At 41.1% G+C, this 23,920-nt stretch overlaps 3 protein-coding genes across 3 annotated transcripts in view; 1 reads left to right on the top strand and 2 right to left on the bottom strand.

Annotated features, from left to right (window-relative positions):
• Positions 1–232: 232 nt before the first annotated feature.
• Positions 233–10,222, bottom strand: ube3b (ubiquitin protein ligase E3B). The gene is made up of 27 exons (XM_008282060.1): positions 9,837–10,222; positions 9,477–9,645; positions 9,112–9,229; positions 8,903–8,962; positions 8,707–8,811; positions 8,523–8,619; positions 8,330–8,415; positions 8,146–8,228; positions 7,904–8,009; positions 7,697–7,817; positions 7,393–7,570; positions 6,757–6,923; positions 6,474–6,641; positions 6,202–6,373; positions 6,001–6,119; positions 5,791–5,905; positions 5,581–5,680; positions 5,386–5,505; positions 5,128–5,304; positions 4,912–5,022; positions 4,679–4,816; positions 4,518–4,583; positions 4,383–4,441; positions 4,063–4,245; positions 3,692–3,803; positions 3,506–3,598; positions 233–2,799 (listed from the first exon to the last, which is right to left on the bottom strand). The coding sequence occupies exons 2-27, from the start codon at positions 9,635–9,637 to the stop codon at positions 2,608–2,610; spliced, it is 3,207 nt and encodes a 1,068-aa protein (XP_008280282.1). The 5' UTR covers positions 9,638–9,645; positions 9,837–10,222; the 3' UTR covers positions 233–2,607.
• A 414-nt stretch (positions 10,223–10,636) lies between these two features.
• On the top strand, positions 10,637–15,121 carry kctd10 (potassium channel tetramerization domain containing 10). Its single transcript, XM_008282058.1, has 7 exons — positions 10,637–10,711; positions 12,157–12,370; positions 12,455–12,624; positions 13,126–13,212; positions 13,301–13,353; positions 13,476–13,671; positions 13,790–15,121. The coding sequence occupies exons 1-7, from the start codon at positions 10,709–10,711 to the stop codon at positions 14,006–14,008; spliced, it is 942 nt and encodes a 313-aa protein (XP_008280280.1). The 5' UTR covers positions 10,637–10,708; the 3' UTR covers positions 14,009–15,121.
• A 436-nt stretch (positions 15,122–15,557) lies between these two features.
• The window catches only part of myo1ha (myosin IHa), a 9,020-nt gene continuing 657 nt past the window's right edge, over positions 15,558–23,920 (bottom strand). The window contains 29 exon segments of the mRNA XM_008282057.1: positions 15,558–15,584; positions 15,690–15,789; positions 16,099–16,196; positions 16,351–16,421; positions 16,504–16,639; positions 16,711–16,766; positions 16,841–16,934; positions 17,030–17,113; positions 17,464–17,626; positions 17,712–17,796; positions 17,890–17,958; positions 18,038–18,114; positions 18,200–18,313; positions 18,424–18,541; positions 18,630–18,735; positions 18,849–18,929; positions 20,520–20,566; positions 20,676–20,770; positions 21,094–21,185; positions 21,288–21,368; positions 21,462–21,567; positions 21,680–21,747; positions 21,830–21,949; positions 22,059–22,130; positions 22,207–22,320; positions 22,416–22,514; positions 22,609–22,788; positions 23,263–23,343; positions 23,439–23,662. Coding sequence (XP_008280279.1) covers positions 15,558–15,584; positions 15,690–15,789; positions 16,099–16,196; positions 16,351–16,421; positions 16,504–16,639; positions 16,711–16,766; positions 16,841–16,934; positions 17,030–17,113; positions 17,464–17,626; positions 17,712–17,796; positions 17,890–17,958; positions 18,038–18,114; positions 18,200–18,313; positions 18,424–18,541; positions 18,630–18,735; positions 18,849–18,929; positions 20,520–20,566; positions 20,676–20,770; positions 21,094–21,185; positions 21,288–21,368; positions 21,462–21,567; positions 21,680–21,747; positions 21,830–21,949; positions 22,059–22,130; positions 22,207–22,320; positions 22,416–22,514; positions 22,609–22,788; positions 23,263–23,343; positions 23,439–23,662 — 2,858 coding nt within the window.

The raw sequence follows: 23,920 nt of genomic DNA, 5'->3' as shown, positions 1-23,920 counted from the left end.
GTGCGTATTTACACCATAATCTGCACGTTATTCCCAAACACCAGAGAAATGTGAGTTACAAGACAACACTTCAACCCCACAGCTTCTTGTTGATACAGCCTGTCACAGAGCAGCAGTGAGCTTCAGTCCCCCATGTGAGGCTCCACTGTGATGTTTCAGACTCAGCAGGTGTTTGTAATCACCCAGTTAGTAATTCATGAGTTAAAAAAAAAAACACCAATTGTGTACAAACGATTTAAAGTAAATGATTTATATAATACTTGTGTACATGATTTAACATTACAGGAAAAAGTATTTTACACATGGACAAATCTTACATGGGAATCTCCTTTTTGTTCTGTTTTTTATCTTTTTTTTTTACAATAACACTCCGTACTGTAGCTTGTGCAGCCACTTTCAAAGACACTTTTTAAAAAGAGATGAAAATTTTCACAGGAAGTTTGGGAACATTTCAAGGATCTCTTCTTGTTTTTTTTGTTTTTTTTATTATTATTATTCTTATTATTTTTGTACTAAAAGAGTTGGATATTCAAAGTCAGCATCAGCAGTCCACTGGTACAGTTAAAGTCTAAGCCTATTCTTGACATCATTTAAAACAGAGGAGCGACCTCATCGAAGGAGACAGACGAGCATGTGAGGTATCATTCATCTCTCTCGCACGCTGGCTCGCACTAGTGTTGTTAAGTAAATCGCAGTGTTTTCAATTCTTGCTTGGATGTACTAAAAGGAGGAGAGCTTAAGTAAGAGCCTCCTGACTGATTTGTCGCATTTGAACATTGTCTAATCTCATTAGTAGACTGGAGGTAAATTCAATACAACCAGTGTTATTTATATATACGTGTAGTTATAGTTGCATTTAATTGTAAATTACTTTTTTTTTTCCCCACAAGTTAGTGGCCAGGATATAACTAGTTAGAAACATGGTTAACAGAAGTATCCATACTCATTCATGACAGAACACTTTTTTTTTTTTTGCATAATAAAGAAAGATTTGATATTTTTGTTGAACCCTTTTGTTTAAAAGTTGCACTCCTCTTTCTCATAAATGCCCCAAAAGTCTCTTCCTTAACGTTCTGCTGTAAATGAACCCTGTGTGAAATTTTTAGGCTTTTAAGGTAACATTCACCCTCACATCCCCTCCCCTCCCCCCCCAAACAGCCACAAACAGCAAAAGTGTGTGCAATATTTCCGAGGGAACATCATCAAGTCAAGCAGTCACATTTGGTTGATAAACCAGTCCATGACATCATGTTAAAGAGGTTTTTTTTTTTTTTAAACCTCAATTTCTTTTCTGCATGGCTTAAAAAGTCCACAGAGATCAGAGAGCATCGTAGTAAAACCCTCATTGGTTGTAGTTGTGGTAGTACAGTGGTTGGGTTTCTGCTGTCTTGTTAGCGGGAGCAGAGAATAAGTCCAGGTCCATAGCCCCCGTTTCTATGGCTTGTTTCCGATATACAGTATGCAGTTATTGGTTACGGTTGAAATATAGTCGGACATGTGACGGCAAGGGGTGATGGCAATACATGAGGCACTCAGCGTTATTCAAAAGGTGTAGTGAGTAAGGTTTTCTAGTATTAGGTACATAGACTAACATGACTCGATAACTTCACTCTTCATGTTTTGAACGTGGACGTCAAGCACAGATGTGTGACATGGAACTCTTGCGTCTGCTCGGCTCGGCAGATGCAAATGGTGACAAAACGTTTCCAGTTCTTTTTCTCAAAAGCAACTGATGCTACAGCAAGGACATCTTTTTTCTTTTTTTTTTTCAAACAACAGCATCATCAGATTTTCAAGAAATTTGTCGCTGCTTCACTGGAACTGAGGCAGATGTTAGGCTTTTAAATTTGGGGAGAATACAAAAAGCAGAGGGCCAGCGTCTCTCTTTTTCCGTGTCTTTCAGTGGGGAGAAAACAGAGAGAGGTCAAAATGATTTTCCTCAAAATGGAACATAATGTATTCAACACAGAATCACTGTTATGGGGCAGCCCTCCTTCATCAGGGTTTGAACACAAGACATTGATTTGTCTTCCACTTATAAAAGATGCATTATATTCAGCAAAACATTTTAAGACTCATCCAATATCGGCGAAAGTTGCCTGGATAATGGAATCCAAGCTTGTAAGGATATTAACAATGCATCACTTGGTTTTTCCTCGGGTCAGTCGACCATGTGTCTAATGGCTTGCATTGCATCTGTATTGCTTTCCAGTTCACTTAAAATGGGAGTGTTAAATCCAACAACGATTCTGTTAAGCCTGAGAAACAGGGATCTAGCCACTGTATATCTGTATTTCATAAAGTTAAACACATGATATATTCAATTTTTGGAGTGGCAGAGGGAAATGGTAAAAATTGGATTGTGCTGCAGAAACAGCATCCCCCTTTGACTGGAGAGAGAGAACTAAAGTAGAGCTCACTCCTTCAGAGCTCATCCAGTTTTGAAAAGAGACAAAAGGAGACTTGATAGATCCTTCATGAATCCCCTTTTTGTTTAGGTGATGCCCCTTTGATGTGACAGGCTCTAGTCCAGGTAAGCCGAGCCTCTTGCTTGGTTCAGGCTGTTTAACACACCCCTCCTGTGCAGATTGTCCCGATGCAAATGAGTTAGGAGAGCTCGAAGCCTGTGTTCATACTGATAGCGTAGCGCAGCTTGTCGCGCAGGATGCTTTTCTTGCTGTAGTTGGGCAGCTTGAGCAGGTTGAAGCACGTGGATGAAGTAGGAAGTCGACCGCCAGGCTCCTTCTTCCGGATCGTGAAAAAACCTCTGAGAACACTGCCAAGGGTGTCTCCAGTGTCCTGGACACAACAAACAAGATGTCAAATGTAGTACAGTTTATCAGGGCGCACATAAACGAGGTGTGTCAGAAAAGTTCCAGGACTGGCGTCACTAAAGGTGTATTTCAAATCCAAACTACAAGTTTTCCCCTTCAGACCATCAACCAGCACGTCTACAAAGAGATCCTGCAGCGTTTGCTTCGTTCAGTGTGAGAGAAGAGGTGAGAGTTGTGGCAGGACAAGTGGTGGCTGCTTCACCATGACAACGTGCCTGCTCACAATGCCCTGAGCATCCGACAGTTCCTGGCTGAGAAGAACATCACCGTGCTGGAGCAACCTCCCCACTCCTGGCTCCGTGGGATTTTTTCCTCTTCCCCAAGATCAAGGGGGTCATCAAGGGGACCCGTTTTGATGACGTGGATGACATCAAGATGGCTGTGACGACGGAGCTGAGGAGGATCCCGGAAGAATCCTTCCAGGAGTGCATGGTGGCGTGGCAGAGAAGGCTGGGAAAGTGCATTAAACTCATACATTGTATAAGACTTTTATACAGTCTATGGTTAGACTCCAGGGGGGATTACTTGGAAGGGGAGAACTTGTAGTTTGTAGTTTGGATTTTAAATATATCTTTTGTGACACCAGTCCTGAAATCTTTCTGACACACCTCATATATAGTTAACTCAGTGCAACAAACACTACATGTGAGCGAAAGCTTATTTGTTCTTACTTGATCATCTGAAACTTCCACACAGCGGATGGAGAACGGTGGTTTGAGGTAGGCAAAACCTAGAAGAGGCGGCCTTGAGCAGCTGGTAACAAACTGTAAAAACACATTTCAAAGACAATAATAGTTAAACCATCTTGTGGTAGCAATAAAGAAGTATTTGGCTGGAGCTAACAAAAGCCAACGCACTTTAAGGAACATAGCCCTCTCTTCAGCGTTGAAATCACTGGACAGGATGTCCCACAGCCAGATGATGACACGATGGCTGCTGTGAAAACCTCCGTAGTAGACTGTGTGTTTCCTGAGAGAGAGAGAGAGGTAAACAGCAATGATGAGCAAATTAAACTGCCCACACACACAGTAAGCACAGGAAGTAAACAAGGGCTTCAGTAAATTACTGTAGTTAAGGAAACATGCTGCAGTACTTTTGTTATCAGTTTAAATGTTGTGGTGCTAAACCAGTTAGTCATTCTGCTCATAAAACTGTATGAGACTAGATAAATGAAATGACATCATCCAGTTTGGCAGCACAACAACAACAGAGGACAAAGGTTACATACTTGAGGTCATCCAGATCAATCTCAGCATTATCTCCTGACACAAGACGCTGAACTTCAGGTGTGGAAAACATGTGCAGCCACTCTGGGTTAATGATGCTGCGGAAGCCCCGAATGAAAGCAGCAGTTTGTTCCTTAATCTGCGTGTGCATCCGGAAGTGAGCCATGAGGTGGATGTAGCTGATCCTGCAGGAGATGACAAAGATAAGGTCAGAGAGGGAAGATGTTTTCTTATGGGTACACAACAGTAAGCAAAAGAACATTTCAAACGTAAAATGTGTCAGTATACTTTAATTTCTTTCGTTGAATATGAATTTACATACTTGTTTTCATTGGTGACGGGCATGGTTTTCCCCCCAGGTATCAACTCATGACAGACAAGCTGTAATGGAATAAAACCAGTGATTATTATATATACTTAACTAAATTATAATATCTTCAATGTTTACCAACCTTACCTGTCCCATAACATCCTCATCATAGGATAACGTGAGTCCAAGGTCCCCTACATCTCCATCATAGCGCTAAAAAGAATAAAAAATTAATATTGAAATGTCACCTAAGTTCGAAAAATAGGACAAAACGTGATAAGTGACAATCCAAGATAATTTTTTCTGACCTTGATGGAAGTGAGGTTCTTGTAAAACTCAGAATCCAGCGAGGGAAGCTCATCAATGGAGCTGTAGAAGGTGCTGTGGTGGTGACCCAGGACTTGACTGAGGAAGAAGGAGGCAAAAGGGACGTCCACAACTATACCCTGAATAGTAATAAACACACAGTTATTGAAGATCACCAGAACACCACGCTCAGAACAAAGAATCAGGCTGCTTTTTTTGAAGAAATCAAATGTACCTCATACACAGCTTTTCCAAGCATCTTCCCCACAAACTCAAACAGCTGCAAATGGTTCTCATGGATGTAAGACGTGGGCGAAGGATACAGCCTTTCATTCCCACTCGTAGTCTATGAAAAGTAAACACAACATCCGGCAAAACAGGACAATCAGAAGAAACAGAAAACAGAAGAAATGTGATGGTTTAGAAATGACAGACTATTTGCGTCAGTTACCTTAAACAGGTTGAGAGCAGGATTGAAAACTTTCTTAATGATCTCTTCCAGAAACTCTTTGAAGACACCATCCTGATCAATACCAGCCTCATCCACTCCCAGGTCGTTAACAAACTTCACACGAATGACACCTTTTATAGAGTTCACTGGTAACCGGCGGAGCTGGTCATATCCATCCTTAGATCAGGGAGATCCAAGTGTTAGTATGGAAAAAACTCCCACAGAGTAGTGCAATACTTTAATCTGTTGATTCCATACCTCTAACATCCGTGAGCGACGAATGGTAATATGAGTGACATGTGGAGAAGCAGAGCTTGTTTCTACCAATCCTAAACTTTCTTTTTCCTTTGTGACAATGTTCCTGAACAGCAGCACTCTCTAAAATGAGAGGAAAGATATTTATACAGCTGAAAATGAAACTGACCTTAAACGAAAAAAATGCAGTTCACTCACGTTTTTATGTGGAATCACATGTGGGATGTACTGCAGTAAAAGCTGGGCTCTTTTCTTGCCTTTCTCCAGCTCTTGGAACAACAGGCTGGGCTTCAGATCCCTGAATGCAACAGCAGAAACATGTAAAGGACACTCACAAGGCAGTCCATCCTGACATAGGAGGCTGGCATGTTAAACGTATCAGCTGTCTGTTTCAGAGTTTGTACTTACTTTCGTAGCCAGTGGTCATCAGGGGTGAACCTTCGCCTGCAGTCCCGTTCATAAAGCACCATCAGCCAGCCGTGAACACTGTGAAACAGCTCCAGCTTCTCTCCCTTCGCATTTTCTAGTTCACAAAACAGTTTTTCTCTATACAAACGTGTCCTTTCCAACTGCTGCCATTGTATGAATTTTCAAGGTTCATTGAGGTCACAAACTCACCTAAGATGCCATCCCATATCATCTTGTACACAAACGTGTTCAGAAATGAGGAGATAGTAATCAGTTCCTCGATCTTGAAGGATGTTTGTTCTTCATAGACTTCAATGTCATCCAGAATTCTGTAACAAATTTAAATGTGTTAAAATGTTGCTGCTACATTGGCAATCTAAGACATGACACAATAAAAAATCTGTGATTTACGTGATGAGGTGGCGTGAGCAGTCACAGAAGAGCATGAGCATAGCCAGGAGCTGCTTAGACTCATCAGTGTCATTGTTCAGACACTCCATAAAGAGTTTGAGGCCTCCCTGAGGACCAAGCTCACAGATGAAGGCCCAGAGTTTAGGCAAAAGGTCATCAAGATGTGTCAGACCTGCAGAAACACAGAAAGAGAAAGGACATATTCTGTGATGTTATCAGAATACTGTAATTGAATTATATTGTCAGATAAAATGTCAGATTCTGGTACTGACCAGTGAGTATCTGGAGACGTATTTGTGTCAGCGTAGACAGAGCAGTCTGGTAGAGCACACAGATGCTGCACACTTTCTGAACTTCAGCCGAGTCAACTCGCTTCCCTCCGACTGGTTTCAGGATGTTTCGTACAGAAGCTGACTTCTGAAATGCCCGCTTGAAGAGGTCTGTAAAAACATAGAAGCATCACATGAGAGATGTAAAAACACCTTCAAACCTTTTATCAAATCCACAGATTGTACTGATGTGAAAGCATTGAGCAGGTTTACATTCATAACTTACTTTTAACTGGTAGATTGTTTTGTGATGTGCTCGGCTGAGGGGGCGGAGGAGTTGGCTCCTGACTCTCCAGCTTTTTGGAGAGGACGTCACTGAAGAGTGTTCGAATAACAGAGACACCCCACAGGTGCTGAAGCTGCTTAGTGACCAGTGGCATTGACTCATTTAGACTACAGGGAACAGGAAGCAGAAGGAAGACAAAGTCAAGTATACTGACTGGCATTACTTCTTGAGAACAGGAAAATAAATGTTGCACACTCAGGCTACATATGCATTTCTCTTTTGCTTAGATGATGTTTCGGCCCTCAGGCCTTCCCCAAGATCAACACTCACATGATTGCTCTCAAAGAATCCCTGAGGGCTGACACTTCTTTTCCTGCTCTCAAAGTCTATCAATACACCTCTGCTGGTTGTTTTTTTTTTACAAAGGGAAAGTGAAAGTACTCAGATACCTCGCTTATTAAACAGTCTACATGGGTAAGACATTTCAAACTTGATCAGAAGAGACCAATCAACCCTTGAGCCAAGAACTGAAATGTTTAGTTCACATATAAAGAGCCTGGGAACCTATTTTCTGTTCAGTTTAAAGATTAATATTAACTTGTTGAATAATTCAAGCAAACAAAGTATTTGACTGACCCGTAGTCTACTGTCTGAGAGAACCAGCCCAGGACTGGGTGCCAGTGCGTCAGGTTGGACTTCTTCTGCGACACATATCTCTGGCAATAGGACAGCATGTCTGTCAGGTCTTTCACAAAATGGTTGGCCTCCTCTTCTAGGACTTTCTCATTTAGACAGCCCAGTTGAATCAGGTTGCCTAATGAGAAACATGCAGGTACAGGATGAAAAATAACAATCCACGGGGCACAATTTTTTTTTTAAATTTGTAAACAAGATTTCATTGATTTAAAGTGCAAGCCCTTATTTATCTAAAATACTGTACCAAGTAAGCAGAGTGTGTGGCTGCCCTCGAGACACACACAGATGTCCAAACACTGTTCTTCCCGACTGAGAAACAGAATAAACTTCCGCAGCAGGTCATGCGTCTGGATGGATGTCATGCACTGTTGAGACAGAGCAGTTATAAAAACCCTCTCTCTTATGTTTCAAATTAAAATATACAGTACTATAAACAACACGGTGCTTTTACCTCTGGAGTAAGCACATTGAGGTGGGATATGATGGCTGGAACTGACATGATGTGAATGAGGAATGATCTTAGCAAGTTCTCTGAGAAGTGAGCAGCAATGACTGGCCTGAAAAATAATAGATTTAGTTAAAAAGGTAGCCCAAAAATTAAACGACAAAACAATTAGGCAAATTGCAACAGACACAACAGAACTGGAATTTGCATGTCCTCTCTACTTAATGAAAACTACAACACTAACTTACCGTAATGACAAAGTGAAAATGGCTGTCAGTGTGCCTTTGGAGAGAGATGGTTTAGAACGAGCCAAGCCATTGGTCAGCAAGATCTAATCAAGAAAAGCTGACATGAATGACACTGTAGAAGAAAATAGGCGAGGCTACACCTGAATCTCTTGAAACTGAACATTTATGAGCTGTAATACTGAACCTGCAGCATTGAATAGAATCCCTTTTGATTGAGATGGCCCATGATGTTTTCACAAAACCTCGTCAAAGCAGGTCTGAGAGTCTCACCTTAGAAATTAAGGGAAAAATATTATGATTCATTTTGCAGAAAGCATGCCTGACAATAACAAAAGATGTGTTTACCAAAAACAATCTCTTCTTGACTTAAGCCTTACCCTTCCCTCTGCATATCCTCCATGTTGACGTGTCTGTGAAGGTCACCAGCATGGTGAGGTACAACGTTACCAACTTGTTGTCCTGAAGTATGTCAGGCTGAAAAATCGCAAAACAGTTATATGTAGAGCTACAGTGAAAACATAAACATCCAAACACATTTTCCAGCTTTAGATTAAGACAAACCTTTAAATTTTTCAGTAGTTGACAGCAGGTCCACAACACATCCTTTATCTGTTTGAGCCAGGGAATAGTGAGGTCTTTGGAAAGAGCCAAGGAAACATACCAGACCTAGGGATCAAACGTCAGAACAACCACTAAGACAAAAATCACATTAAAAAAATGTTTGATAAGTGGAGGGTAAATGCATATGCACACTCACTTTATGTTCATTTTCAACCTCCATGCTGGCCAGGATAGCACGACAGAGCTTCTCAAACCTCTGATATACAAAATTACAGTCATTTGAGTCACACAGTCTTAACACGACGACTGTTGTGTTTCCAGTCATGTCAAAAGTCTCCACACAGGTAATTGTGAAGAGAAAATAAACTAACTTGCGCTAAATATGTGTTAGTGAATGTCACTCACCATTTTATCTTCTGGCCGGTATATGAATAGTAATTTCCGAGCAATTTTGAAAATTGAAAGTGCATTTCTTTTTGATGTCCCCGTTTCAGCAGCTTGAAAATAGTCATCAACCTCTTTCCTGGTGAGACAAAGGAGCAAAATACTGAGCAAAATGATGGCATGAACACGAAACTGAGTAATAGCTACTTCTAAAATGTACTCTTGATGTTAGTGGTAAACATTATGAACTTAAAGCTGTTCAAACCCATGTTGACTAGCATAATCCAAGGAGGTTCAGTAGAAAGAAACTGGACTTCTCTTTTAGGTTCTTGAAGACGATGACTAGTATAATGAGTATATGTGCAATAAATAAAATTGGACATCACCTTATCTGCTTCTGTAGTCTGCAACGACAGAGAAACCTCCTGACCAGGGCTTGGATGTTGATTGCTGCTCTCTCCTTCTCCTTCTGTCCCTTCCTCTCCTCCCTGGCCTGCCTGGCTTTGTCCAGGAACTCGGACTTGGAGCTTTGAGGTACACTAAACATTGTGCCCCCTAGAAAAGAAGCACGCAAACCACTTGGCTGCTATATTGCAAAACTGTACAATGATAAGCGGAACGTAAGGTTTGATAACATTTTGGCAGCGGCTTCACAGCAAACATCCGCCGTTTGTGAACATCGTAACTGTGATAGCACGGCATCCTGACGACTGCATTGTTTTGAGGAAGCATAACAGTGAACTTACCTGCGATACCGAAGATAAGAAGCTTTTCTCTGGCCTTTAGGCTCACCTGCCGCTATACCTCCTCAGCCATTTGGTTGTCCTTGGGATCCAAGCAGGTGGAAAGCCAAATGAAACAAAAAGACTAACTTGCCATCTCTGGAGCAACGAGCGATACAGTAAAGATGGAGCTGGGATAGTTAGCATACAGGGCTAGTTCGCTGCTTGTCGGCTTCAAACTGACTCAGAGAGATTTTATTTCAGATTCATTTAGCAATATTGAGCATCACTGCGAGGTTAGGTTTGATCCTGTGTCAATGACAGTGGCGCAAATCCAGGGAACATACCGTTTCGAAATGTAAACAATGAGAGGAGATCCGTACATTGACTGCAGCCATTAATCCCCTGTGTCGCATTAAATGGTTCCGGGTAGTATTTGTCTTCGCGTATAAACCGCGATATGAGAGTACTTATCGAGAGAAGGTCGGGGATGTGGCAAACTATCTTTGTTCGTGTTGCAGCAACAGCGACTTCGTATTTGTGGTGTTGAATAAAGCTTTCATTGAATGTGTTGGATGGGTGGCGGGGGGGACTGTTATCACTGTTACTCCTTCAACGGCGGAAACGTGCAGGCTCAAGTAATTAAAGAATATTTAGTTAATGAGTAAGTTAAAAGCAATAGGACATAAAGTTAGTTAAAGCAAAACACTGTTTTGTTACTTATTTCTCATCAACTACTTATTCGACACTTAACAAATCAATGTTAGCGGTCCCTTTAAACGGAGTTAGCGACGGTTGACGTCATTTTTGTAACTGCGCAGCGGTGGACCGGAAGGAAGTGGGTGTTAGCTGACTGACGTTAGCGAGCTACAGTTCCGAAGTCTGCTGTTGGTTCTATGGTAGGTAAACTAATGTTGTTGGTTTTGTTTAATCTAAAGCCAGTTACAAAGTCTAACGTTGTATACAGAACGATGTTTTAGTATTTTGATAAACACATAATATCATCTTTTTCCTAACATGTAACAATATCGATAACTTTAGTAGAAGCTAACTAGTTAGCTAGCTCATTAGCCGTGGTGGTTAAAATCTAATCATTTCTTACTGATTCAGGGATATGGTGTCGGTGAAAAGAGTGACCGTCTGCCAGAAACCGATTGGGAGTCATTATCTTTATAGCTCTGCGTTACTTTACCTGCTTTGTGCGCTAGATCATAGTGAATCCCTTTTTTACCAGCCGAAATAGCTTTAAAGGAGCAGTTTAGCTCATACAATTTAGTTTTCCCCTTCCTAAAAGTGATTACAGCCCCCACATTGTGACTAAAATTATATTAATGCATCACAATGACTTGATCTTATTCATGAGAGTCATAAGGGCGTATTGGAAATGTATATGAATTACAACTGGCTTTATCTGTATCAGTCATAACTCAAAGGTTTGTCTTTGTGAAATTTAAGCGTTTTTGTCAACTGAATAATCGTGACCAAAAAATGTTATCGGCGTATTCAGGCATGACATATAGAATGACTATAAGCAATGTAATAGTAGTATTTCCACTGTTTAGGCTCTATGCCTTTGGTAATGTCTAATATCTTTGTCTAGATTGTAGTTAACATGATCTAAGAATGGGGTTTATACATAAGATAAAAACTTCTCTCTTTTCCAATTATGCCGTGGGCTAAAATCTTAACATATAGCCCCTATGAATGAGTTTTGGTCATTTTGACACTTTAATAACATGTAATGTCCAAAGCAGGGGCTGCAATCACGTTTTGCCAAGTAGAAAACTGCAAGATATGAGTTGAATTGGTCCTTTGAAGCAATTTTTACCACTGGCAAAAAAACAGGATTGATCATACTCTGGTACACAGAGCACATGAAGTATTTACAGACTCATGAGGATAAATGCTCCTATGGACAACAGTCCCTTTTTGGCACAGTCCCCGCCCAATGTTTTATGTTTCTTATGTTTAAAGAAAAGCCCCGAACACTCAAGCAAACATAAAACACTTGTTATGACTGGTTTCAAAAATCAGTGGTAATCTCGTAGCAAAAGTCTGTAGTCCTTGAATTGTCTCTGTCCTGGTCCAGTTTTTTTCAGAACTTTATCGCAGCAATCAGAACAGAAAAACTAAAGAAATAATGCCTTTAATTGTGCTCTTTATACAATAGACTCCAAGATTTCTGTAGTTCCATTAAGAAAAATATACTTTTACTATGTCTAGCAACCATAATTACCTGCACCCTTTTAAAAGTGAACATGAACAATATTAAATAAGTAAAATGTAGGTAATCCACAGAGATCTAGGTTTCTAGTTGTGTATGTTTTATCTTGTGTTTTTACAGGAAGAGATGTCAGGAGAGAGTGTGGTGAGCTCGGCAGTGCCGGCAGCTACAACCCGGACTACATCCTTCAAAGGCTCCAGCCCAAGTTCTAAATATGTGAAGTTAAATGTGGGTGGAGCTCTGTACTACACTACAATGCAAACACTAACCAAACAGGACACAATGCTCAAAGCCATGTTCAGTGGCCGGATGGAGGTCCTCACAGACAGTGAAGGTGAGCCGTTGGTGAAAATGGTAAAATGATATCCATTTGCCTCAGTCTGTTGCTTACTGATGTTTCACCATTTCATCTGCATAGGTTGGATTTTGATTGATCGCTGTGGGAAGCATTTTGGAACCATCCTTAACTACCTAAGAGACGGGGCTGTTCCGCTTCCAGACAGCCGGCGGGAAACTGAGGAGCTGCTTGCTGAGGCCAAGTATTACCTTGTCCAAGGTCTAGCTGACGAATGTACAGCTGCCTTGCAGGTACCATTTTCATTTGATTTTTTTTGAATAATTTCTGAAATAGTCTAACATTGCACCAAAAATAAGAGTTTTGAAATAAATTTTAGAAGCCTATGCTGTACATCAAACCAGTTTTCTTCTGTTACGTTTTTCCTTTTTATCATGCTGTATCTCCCAGCCTTCTGTTCATTATAGATGTTTTTGTTCATTTGTTTGTTCTCTTTTAAAGATATCTAAGAATTATATTTTAATAGATAGAATGTGATATATTTAGTGAAGAGGGACGTAAAATCTGTGCAAAAAATTATTTAAAGGAGCCTGATCAAAACATCTCAGCATTTATTAGAGACAGTTGGTAAATAAAACAATGAACCTTAGTAAGTATTGGGGTGGGGCTTACACATCTACCATCATTGCTTTTTTCATACAAACAGAATGGCATCCCTCTGCTTGTTATATACTGCACATTATCTGCAGTTTTACAAATGAAAGTTTTTAATGGAAAAATATCTTTTCTTCCAGAACAAAGAAACTTATGAACCCCTTTGTAAAGTGCCTCTCATGACATCATCTAAGGAAGAGCAGAGGCTCATTGCAACCTCGAATAAGGTATGTTTTTTATGTAATGTGGGATCATTTCTAGAGTTTAGAACAAAGACAAGTTTGTCAGTTAAATGTGTCTTTGTTGTGTTTGCAGCCTACTGTCAAACTGCTGTATAACAGAAGCAACAACAAATATTCATATACCAGGTGAGTCCTCCTCACCTCGTAACACCATCAAACGTATCTTAGTAAAAAAGGAACATAATGTGGAGAAACTATGGAAATTGTTTTAGTAAATGACCTTTCTGTAACCCCTGTCTTCCCCCCAGCAACTCTGATGACAACATGCTGAAAAACATTGAGCTGTTTGACAAGCTGTCGTTGCGGTTCAATGGTCGGGTGCTCTTCATCAAAGATGTGATTGGAGATGAGATCTGTTGTTGGTCATTTTATGGCCAGGGACGTAAGATTGCTGAAGTGTGTTGCACTTCCATTGTTTATGCCACAGAAAAGAAGCAGACAAAGGTAAATGTGCATTTGGTAGATGTCCCCACTGTGAAGCAGTTTGTGCTTCTATAAGCATAGAGCTACAGTATGTGGTTTGTCTCTCCATCACTTGTGTAACACTTTACTTTTCTCTTAGGTTGAGTTCCCTGAAGCCCGAATCTATGAGGAGACCCTCAACATCCTTCTGTATGAGTCCCATGATGGTAGAGGTCCAGACAATGCCCTGCTGGAAGCCACAGGGGGCGCTGCAGGACGATCTAATCATCTGGATGAGGATGAGGAGCGAGAACGAATCGAGCGAGTTCGTAGGATTCATATCAAACGACCTGATGACCGCACACATCACCACCAGTGACCTCTCTCTCTCCTTTGACCCGTCAGCCTGTGTCTCTGACCCTGGACAGTCTTAGCACCACGCTTGTGCCTTACAACACCCAGCGCCTCTCTCTTTCACTTCCCCTCTTATTTTACCAGCTTTCTCCCGGAGACTACTATGAGATGACTGTCATACAACAGTGTGTAGTGGTGAAGTGGTTGTGTGTGTGTTTTTGTGTCCACTTGTCTGTGTTGAGTGGTCAGACTGTAGTGTGTCATTCTGTTTGTTCGCCATGATAACTTCTATCACTGTTTTCTGCTACCGTGCAGAAGCTCGTAGACTTGGATGTTTGCATTCAGCACTGCAGGTCGACACAATTTCAACAGAGTTTGTGTGGGGGGGGAATAGTGTTGTCAGTATAAACCTGTTAATGGAGGTCCTAACTGCATTAATTATTGGAGGTCCTAACTACATTACATCCAAGAGAGCAAGAATTATATCATGTAAGCAGCTAAAAAAAACAATGTATATAATTTAGTCTATCTTTGCCATGGTTCTGACGGGTCCACTGTAAGGTCATCGGTGGATGAACCAGGTGTTGGTCACAATTGTGCCACATGGTGGCACTGTTTTATTCTTAGAAAATGTTACCAAGGCTATTCTATAGCCTGCACATAATAGCAATTAAACCTTTTTGAAATTTGATTATTTTTTTTATACTGTTAAGATATCACAGGTAGATGCAACATTTCACTTTAATGCTTCTGCCATATTTAGTTTTTAACATTGACGCTCTTTCCCTTCACTCCACTAAGGAAATCATTAATATCAGTGGAGGGAACTTGAGCTGTGACCTGAGGTGTTAAATGTACTGGGCTGATTGAATGATGGATGCTGAGGTTGAAGTGAATGACTGTAACCGGAGATCTCCCTGGCAGGAAGAGAACCCTGTCTACAAGCTTTTAACAGGGAGAGAAATTAGACCTGTCCTTCATCGCTGCATTCATCAGAGAATGTACTGTTTGCACACTATAGGTTTGAGTTGATATATGTCTAACAATCACAGTACTTGTAGGTCTGTTGTACAGAAGTGAACATAAATGTATGTTTTATATTTATACATACTTTATCACAAATAAATTTCTACAAACATTCCTTTGTTCTGTTTTTATTTCGCATATTCCCATCATCTGTGAACATACAAAATTATCATACATATGGCTTCATTGTTCAGAAATCAGAATTACACATTGATTAAAGCAGTTTGAGTAATGTTGAGTTTGTTGAAATGTTAGCCTTTGCTGTGAATGAAATGCTTAAAACACCTATGACAAACCCTTGCCGAGGCACAGAAAGACAAACCAGCATCTTGTTGCAGTTTAATATTCTGCGGAGGAAAAGTACTTTTGATTATTATGTGTGGGTGACAAATGTGTTGCTGTCTAATAAACAAGCTCATCCAGGGTTTCTCAAGTGCATCTATTTATGGTCAGGTGAGGCGACCTGGAGGAGTGTTGATCCTCTCCTTAGGGGTCTCCTGATGAAATATGCAGGGGCTTCTTGTGTGTCTCCTCTCCTGCCCCACACGTTACCGTGTCCTTGCACGGGTGGCAACCTGCAGAGACATTCATGTTGTGTCTCTTTGTTGGCGGATGAAGTTTAGAGCAGAATTTGAAACAGCACATTTGTCCATACAGTTTAATAACACGACTCAACTCACCACCATGAGGTGTCCGTTCTTGGCCTTGTATACCATTGGCTCCTGCCCAGTGCCGAAGTCCACTGCGCTCTCTTTCCCTGCCTGGATTTCAATCTTGATACTAAAAATGAAGAGAGAGATCTTTTCTTTTTGATCAATGCACTTATTTTGAACAAGATGGCGGTGTGCAGCAGTCTGACAACTCTCTTAGTGGCTTGGCTATTCCCATGCATATTTCCTGACTGTATATAGTACTTCCTACTGGCTCCTTTTGTAAATATATATTCTTATTTGTCATTTTTTATGTGTATTTTGCACCACTGGAGTTGACTTTTAATTTCGTTGTACTCTGTGTATGATGACAATAAAAAGCATTCTATTTTATTCTATTCTCAAATTGGATCACTAGCTTTTAAAAATGTAAACTTACCTTCCCTGAACCACTTTGATCAGATTTTGTTTTTTAGCAATGACAGTGAGTTTGGTTAAAAACTCGAACAAGTGGTCGCACTGCATAACTAGATCCCCCTGAAACAACCAGAGTAAAATACAATCAGACAAAAGGGCCCCGTGATAGAAACTTCTACTGAAAATTCTGTGTACAGTAGAAGTCACAACTTTGCATGTGCGGTTCGATTCTAAAAAAGTCCAGATATCTGCTCCATATCACACATCCACATACCTTTTGTTTAGGGTCTTCACATGTTATATGGAACACAATGATACCGTCAGTCAAGTTACTGACTGAAATCCCTGCAATAAGTCAAACAACGAATACATTTAGTCAGAACGTCCACAATGGCTGGTAAAATATGCACTATCACGCCGGTGTGACCTTTGAGCGAGGTGTACAGCACTCTCTGTTTGATCTTGGCTTCTTCTACTACATAGGCAGCTGTCTGGGTGAGGATGAGCTGTCTGGGTCTTGGTTTGAAGCCGTTCCTGTCATACTTTATCACTGGAACGCTGTACTGCAGAAACACAGAGCACAAGTTCAGTGAGGGATCCTGAATTGCCCCCCACTATAGTGCAACTTTCTTACCTTAATGTGCTCGTTGCGAATCATCTGGAGAACCCTCGTGTTTATTTCTTGTTCACCTAGAGATATTCAGCGGTGTAAATATGATACGTCAAAAATAAAATGGCCCTAAGTGAAGATGTCTGACACTCACTGATTCTGGTGTCCACAAAAGGCTGAGCGACACTCTGTGGATAACTGTCCTTTTTGCCCTTGAAGATGGAGCTGGTGGTAGCCTTCAGTTGAAGCTGAAGTGATGAATAAGGGGGGGGGGGGAATATACACATAATTACTAACTTGAAAAACATATCAGTTCAGTCTCAATGCGTTCGAGGTGTCTTGCCTGTGCTTTCCTCTGGGGTGTGATTCCTCTCACATACTTCCGCACCATGAGGCGGTAGTGAAGCGTACGCAGGATCTCTGAAGTCTAAAAAAAAGAGCAAAATCATCCATCAAGCTATTATCTATACACCGACTAATCCTCACTAGGGTCGGCAGTCCATCACAGGGCTACACTGAGAGACAGACAACCAAGCACATTCACACCTACACACAATTTAGAATCACCAAGAACCCATGCTGCACAGAGAGAACATGCAAACTCCACACAGAAAGATCCCGGGTGTCCTCACCGGGATGCAAACCGGCAACCTTCTTGCCTGCAAGGCAACGGTGCTAACCACCAATCCACCTTGCAGCCCCCAGAGCAAAATCATGCAGGGTGAAGTCACAACTTGCGTTCAGTCATTTTTGTAGTAAGTAAATTAAATATTGTACCTCTGCCATCACAACTGGTGGAGTCAGCCAGGTGGTTTTATCCAAAACCGTCTTTGGCAGATTGTTTTTAAGTCTGCTCAAGTAGCTCTGTCTCACAAAGGCCAGGTACTCCGAGTTATCCGTGTTCTTTGCTTGCCCTCTGGTCATGTAACCTTTGATAAATCTGAAATAGTTTGTAAAATAGTGTATCAGTAAAACCATAGCAGTAACCTTGAAGGGAATGGTTCAGCTTTCACCTTCTTCCTTACTTCTTGATGACTTTCACGGCCCAGGCTCTCTTCTCCTTCTCCTTCCTCGCCTGCACGCCTCTCCAGCAAGTTTCAATCTTAGTGGCTGAGGATGTCAAAAATATATTTTAAAAAAAAAAGGTTGGGTAACTTTTTATTTCTCACATTAAAAAAAACAGCATTTTGTGGTGGCATTTACCGGCTTCTTTCTGTTTTTTGAATTCTCCCTTTTGTCTGTACCCTTTGTATTTGGCCTGGAGTCGTGTTGCTGTGAATTCAATGCATAACATTAAATCGCTGTGCAGCTCGTGATGACTGAAGGCTTTTAACATTTGATTTGTGCTCACCCAGTTCATGTTTGCATTTCTCATAAGCATCCTCTGTGGCATAAAGTGTCCTGGGATGACGGATGAATATTTTGGTTCTATAAGCAAAACACGAGAACTATTATTTCTGTTATTCTTGGCTCACAGTGCATTCGCTCAGTTGACTTAGAAAGCTGTCCTCACCTTCCCATTCTGTACTCATCTGGCAGGTAGCCCAGATGTTGAACCAACACTTCCACTCCATCAGCAGGTTCTCCCCTCCAGTGTGGCCAGGTGGCTGGGCACAGGGGTTTATATCTGTAAGATGAGCCCAACAAACCCCTGAAGCATGTTAGAAATGTGCTGGAAGAGAGCTTGAATTTCAAAATCAAGTATAGACACTTAAACAGCTTTATGGTCCTTCGCACCTCTTTAAGAACACATCAAATTTGCGTCTGTAAGCAAAACCAGCTCGTCTGACTCTGAGGTGCTCCATCAGGCCCAGATACTTCACCTGGTGCCTGATCAGCGCTTCGTCGAACTGACCTGTGATCGTGTGACAGAGGCAAGGATGGTTTAGTTCAATTCAAACGTCTCCATCTTGTTAACGTTAACCTCATATTAATTAACGTACCTGGCTGCTTGGACTCATTAGATTTCAGGCAACGTATGTACCAGGCCTCTTTAGCCATGAGGATCTCTGTCAGCTTCAGCAGGCTGCTCTTAAACTGGGTCGCCACCTACAGACACAACATGAGGGTCATAATCCCCAACAGCTCATCTGTCAGATACATATGGCTTATTGATGACACTGTCAGACTGCTGCTGACACACACACACAAAAAAGACCTACTGTTTCTGGTCTTTTCCTGCTGTCTGGATCCATGGTGGAGAAGCACTCTTTGACTATGGCATTCTTAGACTGACACATCAGCTATGAGAAGGTGGGAAAGGACATTTACAAACACTGCAGTGCCTATGAAAAGTGTTAACCCCCCTTCGAAGCTTTATCTGTTTATTGCTTTTTAACACTGAAGCATGGTATATTCATTTTGGCCTATTTACGTTTGAGTTGAGTTTTTCATGCCAAAGTTGAAACAGATTTCTTCAAAGCAACATCAATTAATCAACAGTATAAAACATACACTAAGTGATTGCGCAAGGATTCCCCCTTTCAGGTCAGTATTTAATAGATGCATCTTTGGCTGCCATTACAACATTGAGCCTGTGTGGATTGGACTCAATCAGCCTTGCACCTCTTGACACCGCAGTTTTGTATCATTCTTCGTTGCAAAGCTGCTCAAGTTCTATCAGGTTACACAGGGATCGTGATTGAACAACACTTTTCAAGTACAGCCACAAATTCTCAGTTTGATTGAGGTCTGAGCTCTGACTCAGCTGCTTCACAACATCCACATTGTTATCTTTAAAGCATTTCTGTGTGGCTTTGACTGTATGTGCGTAACTGATCACCTCCTTTAAAGTGACTCACCCTATTGAACACAGGTGCTGCCAACTTGTGCTAGAAGTCACACAACAAGTGAACTGGAGATCATCTGAGTGCAGAAAATGTGTCTCAAGTGACTGTATTATAAAGACACCCGAATCTGGAAGGTTGAGTCACTGGTGAATCAGTACTTGTGGCTGTAACTAGACCATGAAGACAAAAGAACAATTCAAGCAACTCTGTGAAAAGATTGCTGAAAAGCACAAGTCAGGGGATGGATACAAGAACATTTCTAGGTCGCTGAATATCCCTTGGAGTACATTTAAATTCGTCATTAAGAAATGGCAGGAATCTGCCTTCATCTGCCTAGAGTAGGCCGTCCTCAAAAGCTGAGTTACGGTGCAAGAAGGAGATGAGTGAGAGAGGGCATCGAGACATGTATGACTCCTCTGATGGAGTTACAAGCTTCAGCAGCAGAGATGGGAGAAACTACACACAAACAGCCTGTTCTTGATGAGTCAAAGCTTTATGGGGATGTGGTAAAGAGAAGGCAACTGCTGAAAAAAGCTCTTTTTTCAAATCTGGCCATGAGACTAAACGCTATGTTTGGTGGACACAACACACTGCATATCACTGCAAACACACCATCCCCAAGCAGGATGGTGGCATCATCAGTATGTGGAGATCCTTCTTGGCAGCAGGCCAAATAGCAGTGTCTAGATATGCAAGGCTGATTGAGTCTTATCCACACAGGCTTAATGTTGTGCCTGTGGTCAAAGGTGCATCTACTAAATACTGACTTGAAGGGGGTGAATACTTATGCAATCACTAATTTTGTATTTTCTATTTTTAATTAATTGACATTCATTCTGGTACGTTCTTGCCCAAAAGCCCAATTTTTTGAGCACGATTCAATGTTGAAAAGCAATGAAAGAGGCTAATTTCCAAGGGAGCTAATGCTTTTCACTGTAATTTGCAAAACACCAAGCACTCCCCTTTTGCATATTTGCAATAATCAAACTAAAAGAACTCTCATCTCCACCTTTGCTAATATTAAGAACAAAATTGCAGACTTACATCTTTTATATTCCTGTATAGCAGGTCATTATTTTTGTCCAGGAAACCTATAATGTCACAAAAAAACACACACATTTAGCATCATAGAGCTGTCAGTTCAAACTGAAATGGTTTAGATGTTTGAGTAACAGAGTCTTAGACTGTGGTTCCTTTTACCCACAACACAGTAGGTGACCTCCCCAGCATAATGCAAGAGACGGAAATCTCCCCTCTCCAGAGTCTTACGTGTCATTTTGTCAGCCAGTTTGTGCCTGCAGTCAAAGAGGTGGAGAGAGACAGAGGGATGAGGAGTGAGAGGCTTTACAGACCAATCCTAATCCTCCATCTCTATCGGCTCACTGTCGACTCACTCACAGGACACCAGTCGGCAGAGCAGCGATGAAAGAAGGCAGTGTTGAGGAAAAGCTTTGAACTGGACGGTATCATTTAGATGGACATTAAGTCAGCTGGTTGATTACAACATGTGTACATGAAAACGTTGAGAAAAAAAATAATTTTCTGCTTTTATCATATGTAAAGCTCTTTTAGCACATCTGTTTTGAGAAATATTCTGTAGGTGTGGGTTTCAACTTACGTGACAAAGTGGGGGTGGTTTCCCATTTTATCTTCTAGTCTCTCCAGGAAGGTGAGGTCTGTAGCATCTCCTGGCCTGAGACACTCCTCATCCTGCAGGAAAATCATCGATTATGTATCAGTAATGTGTGTGGGATTCTTTTTTTTTTAAGTTTTACTTGAAAGAAACGGCAGTCCTGTCCTGTAGGTCCACACCAGTATTGATATGATTCCTCTGTGTTTCTCCTCAACCAGGTCACAGATGATCTTGTTGTTGAAGAACTGAACCGGCTCCCACTGGGAGAAACGTGATGAAATAGGTTGTAATTTGATCTCTGTTTAAAGCAAATGAATGTAAACAATGGCTGATTTATTTTTTCCCCAGGTCACCTCAATATCTTCTGCTTCATACTCTTCCTGCTCAGCTTTCAGTGTCAGCTGGATAAAAAGCTGCTGCAGCTTCTCATTGCAGTAGTTTATACAGAACTGCTCAAAACTGAGGAAAGGGGTAAAGAAAAGGAACGCAAACTTGGAGTTTTTACAACAAATATCAGGGAAAACAAAAGTCTTTAGCCGTTAGCAGGACATCAAATAAGATTACCACTTACCTGTTTGCATAGAAAACCTCAAACCCATATATGTCCAAAAGCCCTATGACAGTCTTCCGTGATGGGTCCTAGCAGAAAACAGCAACAATAAAATAAGTATGAAGTAAGTAAACCTGGGATTCCTCAGTTCTCACACCCCATTATCCTCACCTTGTTCTCCATTGACTCATTGATCCTGTTGACCAGCCAGGTGAAGGTCTGTCCATAGATGGCTTTGGCCAGGGCGTCTCTGGCATAGATGGCGTGATCAGTTGTGAATGGTGTGAGGACCTTTACAGTGAGACAACATCATAGCTGTATTTCAAACACTATATGGAAAGCTTAGATAAAAACACAACCTCATCACTGGAAAAAAAAAAAAGTTTCAAGAGGTGTCAACCTGATCTTTTTTGGCTTCAATCTTCCTGAATGTTAGTCCCTCTTGGAGACTCTGGGCATCCACGCCTAGCAGCTGTGAAGAAAAATAACATGAAGTGTACTCCTATGCTTGCTGGACATCTGAAGAATTACTTTTTCTAGTTTCTTACATCTGAGACCCAGTGCAGCTCTCCATTGTTGTCCAGGAGGGCATGGCCTTTACTGTCAGACTCGAACTGAACGTTCCCCAAGTGAAGAACACTTGCAACGATTCCTAACAAGTGCTGCACAGAATCATCATTTTATTATGAATATTGCAAAACTTGTAATCAAGAATGACTGGTGCAATTCAGGGCAACTGCAATAGCATCCAACTTACGTTAGTGTCAATCTCATCAAAGTTGATGACTTGCAGTGCATTTTTGACTGTTTTCCAGTCGTTATGGTCGTTAATGGAAGGAACAATGGCACACTCTCCCTGTCAGAAACAATAAACATCCAAACAAAGTGTCAGTGTACTATTTTCTATAAATCTGTCTTATCCAAACAGGCTCACTAGAAGCTATGCATACTTGGGTTAGATAGTTGTAATGCTGGACGTCTCTCTCCAGGCCCAGCTTGTGCAGCAAGTCATCTGCTCCTCCGTCCACCAGCTGATAGAAGATGTGGAAGTTTCTCTCCCCGTGATTCTGATGCACAACCCTTGACTTCTCCAGCAGGTAGTTCAGGATATGGCCTCCGACAGCATCCCCCTATGGGCATCATGATCCTAAAGACAGCAGCTCTACAACTTGCAGAAAAAACATAGCCTATGGTCCAGTGGCCAGATTTAAAACCTTTTAGGATAAAGTATCTCCTTCTTACAAGCTACTAATTCAGTTCTGTAAAAGGGAAATAATGTGCAAGTGTTGTTAATGTTCCTCTTTTTTTTCTTTGGAGCTGTAATTTTCACTAATTAAATTTGTTCTCTTTTTAAACTTCACATGTTTTTACCCCTGAGTTACGACTAAGCTTACCATTTTTATTTACTACATGTCTTTTATAATTAAAAAAAAGCAACAAATCCTACTCTAATCAACCAAACCCAAATTATCATACAAAAGAAATGCACCCTGAGTAAAAACTTTTGTTGTCAACTTACAATTTTGTCACACTTGTTTCTTTTTAGTAATTTTTTTTAAATCTATCTCTAGAGCACTTCTGTGAATCTGCTATCTAACCCTTACCTCGCTATTAAACTGAATGTCCATATACTTCCCGAACCGACTTGAGTTGTCATTTTTTAGTGTTTTGGCATTCCCGAAAGCCTGCAGGAAAACACAAGTCATGTCATTCCGAATGACTAACGTTAGCAAGACCTGCTTTGTGGCATGTTATTGCACTATATATATTATTAACACACCTCCAGGACAGGGTTGGACATGAGCATTTTGTCTCTGACAGTGTTTAGTAGAGTGGTGCTGGGACAACTGACAGCATAATACTGCAGGATCTTCTTGGAGGCTTCTGTTTTCCCTGCTCCACTCTCACCAGAAATGAGGATGAAGTGATTGTTGAACTCTGTCAGCATAGTCTGGTAGGCATTATCTGCTAAGGCATAGCTGTGGAGACGCAGAGCAAACATAATATTTCAAAGGTGATAAACTTAATTTAATTAAGAGCATTTCAGAGTTTAAGTCCCTTGTTTGTACAGACGGGTGATAAATTATAGGAAAAACCAACAAAGAGTATATTAGGAAGGCAATGGGCGACCATGTGCTGCCAGAACAGGCTCAATGCACCTTTAGATTGATTCTCCAAGTGTCTGGACTGTGCTGAAGGGATGATCACCATTCTTCCTCATTTAGTTTTTTGATGGTGGTGGTTCAGAGCACTGTCCAAAAT

This window comes from Stegastes partitus, unplaced genomic scaffold (assembly GCF_000690725.1).
Source record: "Stegastes partitus isolate 25-593 unplaced genomic scaffold, Stegastes_partitus-1.0.2 Scaffold255, whole genome shotgun sequence".
In the NCBI taxonomy this organism is placed as follows: Eukaryota; Metazoa; Chordata; class Actinopteri; family Pomacentridae; genus Stegastes; species Stegastes partitus.
This window is presented reverse-complemented; position numbering and strand designations above follow the sequence as displayed.

Bases quoted from the DNA above. Each gene is read 5' to 3' on its own strand.
- kctd10 (XM_008282058.1), top strand. The intron at 12,371-12,454 runs GTGAGCCGTTGG...TCATCTGCATAG, and splicing joins GGTCCTCACAGACAGTGAAG to GTTGGATTTTGATTGATCGC. The intron at 12,625-13,125 runs GTACCATTTTCA...CTTTTCTTCCAG, and splicing joins AATGTACAGCTGCCTTGCAG to AACAAAGAAACTTATGAACC.
- ube3b (XM_008282060.1), bottom strand. From the start codon at position 9,637: ATGTTTAGTGTACCTCAAAGCTCCAAGTCCGAGTTCCTGGACAAAGCC. The intron at 7,818-7,903 runs GTAAAAGCACCG...CTGTCTCAACAG, and splicing joins TCAATGTGCTTACTCCAGAG to TGCATGACATCCATCCAGAC. The intron at 5,305-5,385 runs GTATGGAATCAA...CCCTGATCTAAG, and splicing joins GTCGCTCACGGATGTTAGAG to GATGGATATGACCAGCTCCG.